Genomic DNA, 14,447 nt, shown 5'->3' with positions numbered 1-14,447 from the left:
AGTGCAAATGGTAATCAATTGGCTTGTTTATTTTTGAATCTTAATCTCGTATAGATCATGTTGTTGATAATTTCATTACAGGATGGAGGTTCAGTTACAAAAACAAGCAACACAAACTGAAAGTGTGATCAAGTACATTCAAGGGTGTATCTTTATATGGGAAATACATAATGACTTAGCATTTATTCCACAAGTCAGTTGTACAAGACAATGAAGAACAACTGAAATTTCTATTTTATCATTTGGTGATAGTCCCTTAGAATTATATCTCTACATTAAAGAAATACCAGGATTTCGTTATTCCTATCGTAGTTTAACAAGTTTCGCATAGTTTGTACTAAAACTTATTGTTCTCAATCAGAGAATGTAACATTCACGTTTATGAACCCATCTGTTTCTATATAACTAGTTAGGATGAGGATTTTCCCTTCATTGTTTACTGATTAAGCAATGCAGCACAGTAGGAGTATGAAGCTCAAGACATAAAATCTCATTACACTTATAAAGGGTAATCCATTTTATCGATTCTCAGCTCTAACTTTACATTCAGTTTCCTTGAAAGTATAAAAAAAAAGCAAGAGTAAACATATTCCTTAACATTCATGTGTTTTTTGCTCAAAAGTTGAATTGGTGACGAAATGTACCTTCTTTTTTCAGCAGTCTCACCTCAGCTTTTGATGACTCCAGTGATGACAAATTTTTCAGGAAGGCCAATTTCTGTACCAACCAGCCCATGCGGAGACTAATCCACTAATCCCAAGAGTGACAGCATGGTTGCAGAATGGATTTGGCTCGATTTCAGCCAGCGCGATGATGAGGTCAGCCAAGTTAGCAGACATTCCCATCAATCTCATCACTCTATCTTCTTTGATTTTCTTGAGACTCTTCTCCTTTGTCTCAACTTCCTCTGTTGAATTACTATCTTTCGAAACTTCAGATTGCAGGAGAAGTTTCGTCTGCATTTTTAGTCCTTCATTTATCAGAATGAAGTCTGTTATAATGAAGAAAACATAGCCAAAAGCTTCTCCAAAAGCAGAAGTATAGCTCATCCGTTTAGCTAACCTGGCATCAATAACTCCTATTCTTGATAACCATAAGAAGTGATCAAAGAAGAAATAAACCATCTCTCCAGCATTGGCAAGAACTGCAAGTAACTGAAAAGTAGGGGACGAACCAGGATTTCTTCGGAGTGCATTGAAGCCAGTAAGGAACCGACCTGATCGAAATGCTTTACGGCTATGACCGGAAGCAACTTCCCATTTTTTGGCTCGGTCAGCAAAATCAGGATGGGTTGATTCAACATGCCAATGAACAAGTTTTGAAACATATTGAAAAGTTTTCACAAGTTTATCTATACCATCTCTCTTTGCCAGAAAGATTACTAACTTATCTAATGTATCATTCATGGCTTTTCAGGTTTCTGATAATGCTGTGAAACTTGCTGATGATAGTATTTGGGTGTCACAATTAAAATCTATTGAAAACTAAGGGATGCCACAGATTTCTTTTTGGATAATATCTAGTGTCTGGCTCTTGTTGGATTTGTTTTTTACATTTTTTTATTGTAAATAGATTTGTTTTGTTTGTATGATGGCGTTCAGTCGCATATTACTGATAATTGCGTACATCTTTTGGTGGTTCACAGTTCACACAATACCTATCTGTGGAAATTCAGTCGGCGATTAAATACGTCACAGAGCCTCCACGTGTACGTAATAAGTTCTGGCCGATGGCTGAGGGGCTGAAAACTCAGCCCGCCTAACAATGAGTTGTAAATTACCAAAACACCCCGTTTCAATTCTCAACGTTACCCTGCTGGCCTGCTCCTCTCAGAGACATATTCAAGAATTTCCCCATCAAAAACTTGAAAGCTTTTCCATTTCCCTTTCTCTGCTGCATCCTAGTAGAAGAAGACGGCAATTCGCAGAGGTAATTTATTGTTTTCGTTCATCATCTTCGATTTGTACTAAGTTATAATTTCACAAAACCCATATTGTTCATCTGCCCTAATTTTCTCATCAGAGCATGGTTATATGTTCACCGCTTTTCGCTCAATTGTAGATTGTTGTTTCATATTTTTTAATTCAATTCTAGCATATTCAGTTGTTTTTTTTGGCAAATTATTGTGGAGAATATTGTCTCAACTACATTGGAAAGTAAAAGAAAAGGGGATTTTCAAAAAGTGAAGAGATTATGGCAATTCAGTTACTGGATGACCTCCTTCAAAGCCCTTCTCTAACTCATGTGAACTTGTCTACAATAAAAAGTGAAGGGATTTTTATTGTAGACTTATGTGAACTTGCACTTCTCTAACTCAAAACCCTTCAAAGGAATTCTAATTGAGATAGCAATGAATTTTCCTAGCTGAAAATAATAATGTTTAGGAAAGAATTGGAGGATGACCTCCTGGCGAGGCGTCGTCTTCACAGATGTTGTCACATAGGTCTTTGTTTATGGCAATTCAGTTACTGGGTTTTGAAATTACATTATTTTTCTGGTGTATGGCGTTTATGATGTTCATTTTGCTGGGATAGTAACTTAAAATGATCAAAACTTTGTATGTGAAGTATAGTTCCGTTGCACTGACATGATTTTTTGCCCCCTATTGCTAATTTTTGAACTGTGCAGATTAGGCAATGGCATCGCTATCTTCTCCGCCACCACATATGGTGTCAACTCATGTCCATGGCCTCACCTTTCCCCATATGCGCCTGAAACATTTTCCTATTCTTAGCAACAAAATGTCCTCTTGGGAGCCATCTCCCTTCCCATTTTCCCCCAAGGACGATGAAGGTAGGAACTTCCTGAAGGAACCTGATAACATTTTTGAATCTATGGATGTGAAAGATATGCTAAAATCATCGCTTTCTGATGATGAAGATGTTGTAGAGGAGAAATCCCAACCATCTGTGCAACTTCAACCTCTTAAATGGCCGATGTGGCTTTTAGGGCCTTCGGTTGTTCTCGTTACAGGAATGATACCCACTTTATGGTTACCGTTATCCTCTGTATTTCTTGGTGCAAATACCGCCAGCTTACTGTCCTTGATAGGGCTTGACAGTATTTTCAATACTGGTGCAATCCTATTTCTCCTCATGGCGGATGCATGTGCTCGAGCAAAAAACCCTACACAGATGTTCAATAGCCAGGCTCCTCTCAGTTACAAGTTCTGGAACGTACTTGCGAGCATAGTCGGGTTTCTGATACCTCTTTTGATGTATTTTGCTTCTCACAAAGGCTTAATTCAACCACAACTATCTTTCATATCGTTCTCTGTTCTACTTGGACCCTATCTTCTTCTTTTATCTATACAAACGCTGACAGAAATGCTGACCTGGCATTGGAAATCGTCCGTGTGGTTAGTGACCCCAATTGTTTATGAAGCATATCGAGTTCTGCAGTTGATGAGGGGTTTAAGGTTGGGTGTGGATATTGGTGCACCAACTTGGATTATGGCGAGTATGAAAGGGTTGGTTTCTTGGTGGATACTGATACTTTGTATGCAGCTTATGAGGGTAGCCTGGTTTGCTGGATTTGCAGACCAAGCTCGACAACAAACTTGAAATTAGAATGAAAATGTTTTTCTTCTATTACTGTAGGTGTAAAAGGATCTTGCCGTAAAATTGAATAAATTGTGAAATCGTATAAGCTTGCATGGGTGTATGAGTTATATTCTTCTGTGTCGCCAAAAGGATTTACTGTTACTGTATAGTCATCTGATTTCCATCAGTTTGATAGCCTCTAATTAATTTCTTGTAAATGAACAAGAATTCTGTTCCTGCTGTGGGAGTAAATTTGTTGAGGTGTTATGAAAAAGTCTTTCTGATTGTTATCAGTAGATCTGAGCACTGCAATTTAGACTGGAGTTTCACTTGCTCAGTCTTTCTTCCAAAAGTGGAGGTTAAGGACCTTAGACTCGTGTGGTATAACATTATCAGTTCAACCACGCTTTCACAACCAATTGCCATATTTGGCGGTCGTCTTGAATTCTCAAATATCGGATCCTGATATCCAAATTCTTTTTGGGACATCCTTCTGTTTTGGCGCACTGATAGGATTTATTTTTTATCCTACGCCATTTCGCTAGTTTATCCGCCTCCCGTTGCAATACCTATGCACATATTTAATATCTACATTATAGCTAGTTGATGGCATGTTGTTCAAAAGTTTACTGCATCTTTACAATCTGCTCTGATCTTTATGTTGTTAACATTCAGCTCCTCCGTCCATTGAACTGCTCTCTGTATAGCTAGGCCTTCTGCTGTTGTTGGTCCTGTTGTAGATCCGGAAAAGAAATACAGTTGAGATATAGGTTTAGCTTAAATAACAGACTAGGGTTAGAAGATAAGATAAACAAAGGTTTGATCGAATTACTGATTCTTAATTGAATGAATTACAATATACAAGAGTGCTATATATTTATATATGTACGACTTCTAAAGATACGTGCAACACAAGTATACTAAGTTTCCTAAGTTACAAAGACTTCTATGTATAGCAGAGTTCTAGAAACATAGTTCTAGAACTTTTCTTAAGTTATTACGTTGTTCCAATACCCTCCCGCAAGCGTAACGGGTCATCTTGAACTGTAAGCTTGAATCCCAGTGAATTGAAACGATCCTTAGAGAGTGGCTTGGTAAAAATATTTGCTATCTGATCTTTAGATGAAATGAATCGAACATCAAGAAGTTTTAAAGTAACTTGATCACGAACAAAGTGATAATCAATTTCTACATGCTTTGTTCGAGCATGAAAGACCGAATTAACAGTAAGATAGGTTGCTCCAAGATTATCACACCACAGAATGGGTGGAGATTGTGTAGAAATCTGTAACTCTTTTAGGAGAGATTGAATCCACATGATTTCAGCAGTGGCAATTGCAAGTCCTCGGTACTCAGCTTCAGTGCTAGATCGAGAAACCGTCTTATGTTTACGAGCATTCCAAGAAATAATATTACCACCTAAATAGATACAGTATCCACTGGTAGAACGCCGATCTTCTAAATAACCTGCCCAATCTGAATCTGTGTAGGCAATGAAAGATAACTGAATATTATCAGCTGGCTTGAGAAGAATTCCATAAGTGGAAGTATGTTTAAGATACCTTAATATTCGTTTAACCAATGCCCAATGAAATTCTGTTGGTGCATGCATGAACTGACAAGCTTTATTGACAACATAAGATATGTCAGGATGAGTGAATGTCAGGTATTGTAATGCTCCTACTGTATGTCTGTATTCTGTTGCATCTGTCAATAAAGTACTGTGATCAGATGAAATATCTCCAGAAGTACTCATTGGAGTTTGAATCGGCTTAACCCCATCCATTTTTGCTCGAATAAGAAGATCATGAGTGTACCTTTTTTGTGTAAGAAACAAACTAGAAGAGTTACGAGTTGATCAATTCCAAGAAAGTAAGATAAGGAACCGAGATCCTTAATTGCAAATTCTTTGTGTAGAGATGCACGAATAAAATCCAACCTTGCAGTACTGGATCCAGTGAGGATGATATCATCAACGTAGACCAAAAGAAAAACAATGCAAGTAACATCCCGTTGAATAAACAGTGAAGAATCACATTTAGAAGCAGCAAACCCCAGTTGAAGCAAAAAAGCACAGAGTCTGTGATACCAGGCACGTGGTGCTTTCTTAAGTCCATAAAGTGATTTTTGAAGTTTACAGACATAAGTTGGGAAATTAGGATCCGTATATCCTGGAGGTTGTTTCATGTAGACTTCTTCTTCAATATTATCATCCAAAAACGCGTTCTGAACATCGAGTTGATGAATAGACCAATTATGAGACAAGGCCAAAGTGAGAATGATACGAATAGTGCATGGTTTCACCACATGACTATAATTTTCACCATAATCAACACCTTCCTGTTGATGATTTCCTTTTGCTGCAAGGCGAGCTTTGAATCGCTCAATTTCACCATTAGTGTTGCGCTTTATACGATACACGCATTTACAACCAACCAGATTCATGGAAGGATGATAAGGTACTAATATCCACGTACCATTTTTGATCAAAGCATTATATTCATTATCATATGCTTGACGCCAGTTAGGGTCAGATTGAGCTTGAAAATAACACGTTGGTTCAAGAAGAGAATCACTGATAAGAGCATACCTGGAAGTATTTGGCTTAAAACTTCCATCTTTAGCTCGAGTAACCATAGGGTGAGACTGAACTACTGGAGCATTGGTAGACTGCGAATTAGTGTTAGTTGGCACTATAGAATTTTCTTGAGACTGAATATTCCCTTGAGTATTAGATGGTGAGGACGAATCTGACAATACATCTGCAGAAGTTGATGCAAACGACACCGGAGTAGACTGAAGAATATTATCTTCAGATGGTTGCTCTTGTTGTAATACATCATGTACCTCTATTCCTTGAGTATTAGTTGGCAATGATGGACTGGAATTAACAGACACTAGAATAGAAGATATGATGTGCAAAGGAGAAGATATCACCTGATCAGTAGAAGTTGATGCTGGAGATGGTTCAACGGATGCCGCGAAAGGAAAGGTGGTCTCATCAAAAACTACGTGCCTGCTAACATATACACGACCAGTTGGTATATGAAGACACTTATAGCCTTTATGTTGTGGACTATAACCAATGAATACGCAAGGAGAAGATAATGGATCCATCTTATGAGCTCTATAAGGACGAAGATGAGGAAAACGAAGACATCCAAACACTCAAAGAGAAGAGTAATCAGGAGGGGAACCAAACAAAATTTCACACGGAGATGCTTTATCAAGAACAAATGAAGGTACCCTATTCATTAGATAACATGCAGTAAAAAACGCATCATACCAATAAGAAGTTGGTACAGAGGCCGTAGACAATAATGTTTGTCCAGTTTCACGAATGTGGCGATGCCTACGTTCAACTAATCCATTTTTCTCAGAGGTGTGCGGACAAGAGAATCGATGAAAGATCCCACTTTGTTGAAGATAGGGTGTAAGCTTACGATATTCAAGAGCATTGTCAGATTGAAAAATCTTTATCTTTCGATTAAATAGATTCTCAACATGTTTTTGAAAAACAAGAAATATAGAGTAGACATCTGATTTATGAGTAAAAGGAAACATCCATGTAAAATGAGAATAAGCATCAATAAAAATAATGTAATATCGATAGCCATCATTATATTCAATATGAGAAGGACCCCAAACATCCGAGACAATCAAATCAAGAGGATTCAAATAAATAGTATTACTAGAAGAAAAAAACAACTTATGACTTCGATGTTCATGACAAGAAGAATAAAAACTTAGTTTTCTACTAGAAACGGGAAGAGAAAATTTAGAAATAACATGACGCATAGTTCACATCATAGGATGTCCTAATCTAGAATGCCAGTTTTGTAAGCTAGCACGTTCACCAACAAGACTTGTCGTAGAAGTGTTTGAACCACCAAGAACATAGAGACCACCAACCCTATTTCCATGCAGAAGAACCTTCCCCGTGCATCGATCCTTCATAATACAAAATTCAGGGTGAAACTCAAATAATACATCATTATCAGTAGTAAGCCGAGAGACTGATAATAAATTATGGGAGATTTGAGGAGCAAATAGAGTATTGTTGAGATATAACTTACATCCAGGAGTACCTAGTATTGAGGAACCAACATGAGTAATCGGAATGGAAGAACCGTTACCCATCTTTATTTCATCCGGACCTTTGTATTCTGAATAAGGGTGCAATCTAGCTAGATCATTCGTGGTATGATCGGTAGCACCTCTATCAGGGACCCACGGAGCAAAAGAGGAGGATCCTTATGTTTCAGCAGCATAAGCACGAGGAGCAGGTGACTATGGTGGCTGATTATGTCGAGGAGGCTGTGGCTTGAAATTACGATCAAAACGCTTCCAGCACATATGAGAGAGATGTCCAGGTTTGTCACATAACTGACAAACAGTACTCTGTCGAGCACCAGCAGTAGAAGTGCCAGTATTAGGGCGTGGTAGAAGACCAGTATTCTGAGAAGAAAAATTCCGAGAAGCAGCAACAGCAACAGGTGTAGAATTCAGCATCTTTGTTTGTTGTTCAACACGTAGTTCAAAAGTGAGAAGGTATGTGATGAAATCTTCAAGTTTCATAGTTCACATGGAGGTGGTGAGAGAAGTGACTATAGCATCATAAGAGGAGTCCAATCCAGCAAGAATACAGTGACGTAATTCAGTGTTAGTCACAGTAGTATCAGCAGCATCAAGGTTGTCAACAAGATCACGAGATCGATCAATATAGGCTCTCATAGAAAGAGACCCTTTCTTCAGTGTAGGAAGCTCACATTGAAGATGGTGGATGTGTGCATCAGATTTAGAAGAAAATATAGATTCCAGGGAGGTCCAAACTGCACGAGATGTGGTAAGACGATGAACTTGTCGTAGTACATCAGGGGTCATAGAAGAGAAGATCCATCCTAGAAGAATGCGATCTTGTTTCAGCCAAGGAGCATATTCAGGGTTAGGGTTTTGGGAGTTTTCAAGAGTTGCAGGTGGACAGGGTTTGTCGCCATTAACATAGCCATCAAGTTCATATCCATGAAAATAGGGTAAAAACTGAGCACGCCAAAGGGAATAATTGGTTTCATCGAGTTTAACAGTGATGATATGATGAGGTTGTGAAAAGACAGAGGAAACCATCATAGATTGAGAAGATTGAAGAAGTGTTGAAATTGTAGAAACAGTAGAGGCAGCGGAAGACATGAAGATCACAACCAGGATGATACTAAGTTGAGGTATAGGTTTAGCTTAAATAACAGACTAGGGTTAGAAGAGAAGATAAACAAAGGTTTGATTGAATTATTGATTCTTAATTGAATGAATTACAATATACAAGAGTGCTATATATTTATATATGTACGATTTCTAAAGATACGTGCAACACAAGTATACTAAGTTTCCTAAGTTACAAAGACTTCTATGTATAGCAGAGTTCTAGAAATATAGTTCTAGAACTTTCCTTAAGTTATTACGTTGTTCCAATAAATACATATCAACAATATTGTTGTTTGACTAGTAAATTATCCCAACCCCATAAGATCCATCCTCTTCATCATAAGATGCATCAGAAAATATCGTGCTTTATTTCTACCTCCTTGTTTTGATGTCCATCACATTTGCTTTTTATTCTTTTAGACACTGTTATTTGATAGTGTCTCTTCCACTCTTCTAAAAAAATTAGGATTCATTTTATACACTGCATAGAGTCTGGCTTAGCTTTATTAAAGTTGACCTCATTTTTGTGATTCCAAATCTTCCAGCATATGACACTGAATATTTCTTTTCATAACTCAGATGAGAACCAAGATCTAACCCAAGTAAAAAGTTATCTATTTTAACTTGACATTTGAATACAATATCAAAGAAACAACTCTCGTGAAGTTGGAGGAAGTAAATAAAAAAGGAGATGTTTCTATCTGATTAGTATTACACAACAGACAAAAGGGTTCTACATGCTTTAGAACTGCATTGCTCTTAAGGTAACACATCAATTACCATTTTCCAGGTAAACAAAGTAACTCTAGGAATTGTTTTCAAATGCCAAGTAATTTTCCAAATTAATCCATATTGTTATGATGCTCATGCAAAAGATTCATATATGTTGATCTAATAGAAAATTCAATTTCCTTTGTACCTAGTCATCTCAGTCTATCCCGATTGTGTGAGTTTATGTAGATATTCTTTATTCCGGAAGCTATATTTGTAGGGAACACGAAATCAATTAAGCCCATATTCCAATTACCATATACTACCTCCATTTTTTTTAAAAGATATTTTCATTTGACCTATTTTTAGGCTAAAATAAACTCTTTTTAAGAAATGGGGGGAGTATATCAATAAGATCAGAGACATAAACTAAATCGTCATACTGCTAATTACTCTATGCACCTGTTTTAGGTATCCAATTATCTTTTGAAATTTGGAAGTTTATCCCCATTGCCAACTTCCCATATACTGTTAGTTTTAATAACTTCTAAACGTTTCCTAATACTCGTCGAGATCTAAGAGGCATTATACTAATTGCTCTTATAGAAAATATGCTTTCCCAAAAGAAACCTAACTCAAAGATCATTTGGGTTATTCAATAATCCCCATGCCAATTTACTCAACAAAAACATATCCATTTTATGAGGATTACGGATCCCCATGCCCCCACAAGGTTTAGGCGTACAGACACTACACCAAGCTTTCGGGTAATATGCCTTTTTAGGGTTATTCTTCTTCCACCAGAAATTCCTTTGGATTTTATCAAATTTATCGAACACAGTTGATGAGAATTTAAAACACTGCGTCTGATAACAGGGGTACGCAGATACAATTGAATTAATTAAAACTGTGCGGTCAACTTGAGATAAGAGTTTGGATTTCCATCCATGTAGAGTCTTATAAGCTTTCTCAAGTAAAGGTTCAAAATTTGAAGACTTTTTTTCTATTAAAAAACAAAGAGGTTTCCAAGTATTTTTCAATTTTGGAAATTCTTTGAACTCTCAACATCTTAGCTAATATCTTCATGTGTTTATTGTGCACTTTTTTATTAAAAAACACTCCTGATTTGTGATAGTTTATATTCTGACCAGAAGATATACTGAAAATGTCTAAGATATTCATCGGGTTTCTAACTTCAGAGATATCCACTTTACAGAAAATAAAGCAATCATCTGCAAATAATATATGAGATTTAACAATTCATGTTAAGCTGCATACCCGAGAAGGTTTTGTTTTGTTCATCATGATAGAACATTCTAGACAACCCCTCCAGAACTGTTATAAACAAGTATGGAGATAATGTGTCTCCTTGTAGGAGATCCCTAGATGCGTTAAAAGGAACACCTGGTATCCCATTATGTAAGACCTTGGATCTAACAATTGAATTGATATACACTCAAATATCAAATCACACCATTTTTCACTAAACCAAATATTTTTAAACATGTGCACGATGAACTTCTATTACATTTTATCAAAAGCTTTTGATAAATTTAATTTTAGAGCTGAAAAACCCTTCGTGGATTTGGTGGATTTGGTCGTATTCATGGAATGTAGCATTTCATGAGCAATAGCAATATTATCCACTATTTGCCTCTTCGATATAAAAGTTGACTGATTCAGGGCTATAAACTTATCCAACACAGACTAGTAGCTAATGTTGTAGAAATCAATTTATATAAAGCATTACTGAGACTCATTGGCCTAAAATCAACAAGAGTTTTTATTTTAATAGGAAAGGAAAACAATATTGATATTGTAGTTACCTAAAATCGGTGAGAGGCTAGAGTGGGATTTTAGGGTTTCTGAAAATGAGTTACGGGAGGTTGAGCACGAACAGTCTTCGCCTAAACCACGCACAGTGGCCATTCAAATGATGCTTCAGTCACAAGGATGGAGGCTCAGGTCCAGTCTTAGGGAGGGAAGAAGATGAAGAGAGATCAGAGAATTCTAGGGTTTAAAGAAGAATTGTTCTGAGAGGTTATGAGAAACATAATCGTAGCTTGAAAAAATAGAGGAATTATTTATAGCTGAATTGTCTAATCTCAGTCGGTGAAGATAAGGATTGATTTCCATGTCGTGCGGAGTAATTCTCCCATCTCTTCAGGAATAGATAGAGATAAACTAGGTTGAGTTTATCTCATTATTCTACCGCATTTACTCTCTTCTGCAGTGAGAAATAAACTGGGTATTTCTTACACGTGCGGTAGACCGCCAGACCAAAATCCTAATTGTTATCCCCCCATTTGTGTGAAGCTGAGTCAGCTTTTGTGATTATATGTAGAGAGAGAGAAATATCCTCTTTAGCCGAGTTGACCAAGATAGAGAGATATTCTCCTATCTGTAAAAATGACTAGGATGAGTCACGTGAAAAGGAATGAGATGCCTCAGAATTCGTGTGGAAAGTCTGAAAAGGATACTCGATTCCTACGTGAGGCTCGTGCCTATCATGGGGAATATTCAGCCTTGTCTGAGATTTCCCGAGAGATTTGAATCTCTCTGAGAGTTTGTGGAGAGTGATATGTGTTTAAAACACATAATTTACTATGTAGTAGTTATGCTTTTTTTGCTATTTTTTCTAGTGAATTTTGTATTTTACGTTTGTTTTGAGTGTTTTAGGTATTTTGGAGTCGCACGGAGGAAAAGAAGAAGAAATCACCCAATTTGTGCGAAATGGGCAATATTGTCATTTCATAGGCGAACACTATCTGGAGTCCATTCAGTGTTAAGGGGAAACTCTACTTGAAGGAGTACTAAAGACAGGCCAGCTGAGGTATTGACGCTGTTTCGATGAAAGATGGAATCGCAGAGAAGATGGTGATGAACCTGCTGTTGAACCGAAGATGGTGATTTTCATGGGTCGGTGGTGCTGTTGAAGGTGATTTAGGGTTTGAGAAGATATTGCAGATGGAAATTGATTGAACTGAAGAAGGAATCGAAGCTGAAATTGAAATGGGTTTTCTCGATTTAGAGTCAACAGTGAAGAATTGGAGATGATTCCATCAAACTCAGTGGATGGAACAGATGGAGATTGTTTCCTAGCGTTTGATATTCATTGGTTTGTATCAGAAACTGCAGTTGTGGGTGTTGACGATCAGGGTTGGTGTTGTTGCAGTACAGGAATGGAGGAAAAATTATGCTGATATGGGTTACAATGGTGGAGATCGTGCTGCAATGAATCAAGAACAGGAAATTGGGAGATGAAGGTGGTACTGTGTTGCAAACGTTGAATGAATAGATGTATGTTAGGATTGTTACAGGATGTGAAAAAAAATTGCCTGAAACAATAGCCGGAATATCACCAGAAACAGGGGAGGCTCTGCTGAAATCATTTCTCGGCTGAGTCAACTCAATACCGGCCGATGTGACGATTCAACCAAGCCAGTAAGACCATTCAGCCAAGTCAAGTCATCTGATTCGTGTCTGACTCAGTGGATGACTCTCTTTTTCCTTGACTCCCTTGACTACCAACGACCGTTAGTTTGACCGTTCATTAACGGTATCAGACGGTATATTCCTCCAGTGACCGGAAGTTATATTCAGGTGTCCGGCGGTGACTTTCAGGTCGGATTCCGGTGATCCCGAGAACTCTTCGGGCGACTCAACTAGTGAAGAATTTTCTAGACTCATGGGTTTGAAGAATTGGGCTTGAAATTGAAAAGAGAAGATGGAAGATTTGAGAAAGACTTTGATTTGGAAATTGAGCTACAAAGGGAAAGGGATTCTATTCCTAAGAGGATTTCTAGGAAATTGAAGCCTATAAATAGAGAAGTTCTCTACACACACTTTTGCACACCTTTTACACACACAACACTTCTCTTTTCTTTATTCTTTGTGTGAACTCCTTAGCATGAGTAGCTAATTTTATTGATTGAGGATGAATTCCTAGTTCTTAACATGTTTTGAGTTTTGTTTTAAATCTACTTTGAAGTTTTCACATGATTATCGTTTGTTTTTACTAATAGGAATGTTTATACATTCATGGTTGATTGATAGGTCGTTTAGGATGCGTACTAAATTGATTTGTTAATTAATCTAAAGCTAGTGAAAGTTAGGGGATAAGTAATCGTTTCTTGACTCTTTACACAAGTGGAAAACACGATACCTTGCGGAGGGATTCCGTGAAGCAATTGTGTGTGGAAACAACGTTAACAAGTAGACCTTGAGCTAAGAGTCTAACTACTAATATCAACCTAATAAATTCATAAATATTAATGCGTTTAACTAAATTACATCTTCGGTGAGCTACTACTAGGTGGTTTAGTGAATAGAATCCGGTAGTCGAAAACTTCCGTATCCGATGATACTATGGATTTAGGGGTTTAGCACTGAGCTAGATGCTTTACCTACGGTTGGTGATAATCTATGACTAATAAAAAGTGGAAAAGAACATAACTTGAATCATTGTTTTGCAACGAAGAAGGATTCCTTGATCTTGTCTCTCTTATTGATTTCAACTTAAAGTTTTAATTGATTTATTTACTTTCTTTTGTTTTTTAAAATCTAAAACCAATCCCCCCTTTTTGTGACAACTAAACAACTAAAACCTCTTGCTCCTCGTGGGAACGAACTTGACTACACTATATTACTTGTTAATTAGGTGGAAAAATATTAATTAATTTGTTGTGGTTACGACACGCATCAAATTTTGGCGTCGCTGCCGGGGAGCAGCGGAGCAGCTTTAGTTGTTTTTATTTTCGTTTTATTTTTGTTTTTAACTTTGTTTTCTAGAATTTTTATTTCAGGTACCAGTTTTCCATGTACGGTGGACAAGAGCAAGAATGTTACAACAATCAATACGTTTTTCAACCTCAACATTATGGAAATTTCCATCCATCCTTAGATACAAACTTTATGGATATTCTCATACATATCAACAACCTTATGACGGGTATGTAAGTGACCTATCACTAGGAGGGGAGGATAGTTATGCTT

At 37.2% G+C, this 14,447-nt stretch overlaps 2 protein-coding genes across 2 annotated transcripts; one reads left to right on the top strand and one right to left on the bottom strand.

The window, feature by feature from the left end:
- Positions 1-378: 378 nt before the first annotated feature.
- On the bottom strand, positions 379-1,581 carry LOC113302425 (peroxisomal membrane protein 11B-like). Its single transcript, XM_026551325.1, has one exon. It carries the CDS (start codon positions 1,404-1,406, stop codon positions 702-704), a length of 705 nt encoding a protein of 234 aa, XP_026407110.1. The 5' UTR covers positions 1,407-1,581; the 3' UTR covers positions 379-701.
- Positions 1,582-1,762: 181 nt separating this feature from the next.
- LOC113302424 lies at positions 1,763-3,802 on the top strand. The gene is made up of 2 exons (XM_026551324.1): positions 1,763-1,929; positions 2,629-3,802. The coding sequence occupies exon 2, from the start codon at positions 2,637-2,639 to the stop codon at positions 3,561-3,563; it is 927 nt and encodes a 308-aa protein (XP_026407109.1). The 5' UTR covers positions 1,763-1,929; positions 2,629-2,636; the 3' UTR covers positions 3,564-3,802.
- Positions 3,803-14,447: the final 10,645 nt, after the last annotated feature.

The sequence above is a fragment of the Papaver somniferum genome, chromosome 8 (assembly GCF_003573695.1).
Source record: "Papaver somniferum cultivar HN1 chromosome 8, ASM357369v1, whole genome shotgun sequence".
Taxonomy (NCBI): Eukaryota; Viridiplantae; Streptophyta; class Magnoliopsida; order Ranunculales; family Papaveraceae; genus Papaver; species Papaver somniferum.
The sequence above is the reverse complement of the archived record's forward strand: the minus strand, read 5'-3'. Positions and strand labels throughout refer to the sequence as shown.

Excerpts from the sequence above, each read along its gene's own strand:
- LOC113302425 (XM_026551325.1), bottom strand. The coding sequence starts at position 1,406 with ATGAATGATACATTAGATAAGTTAGTAATCTTTCTGGCAAAGAGAGAT.
- LOC113302424 (XM_026551324.1), top strand. The coding sequence starts at position 2,637 with ATGGCATCGCTATCTTCTCCGCCACCACATATGGTGTCAACTCATGTC.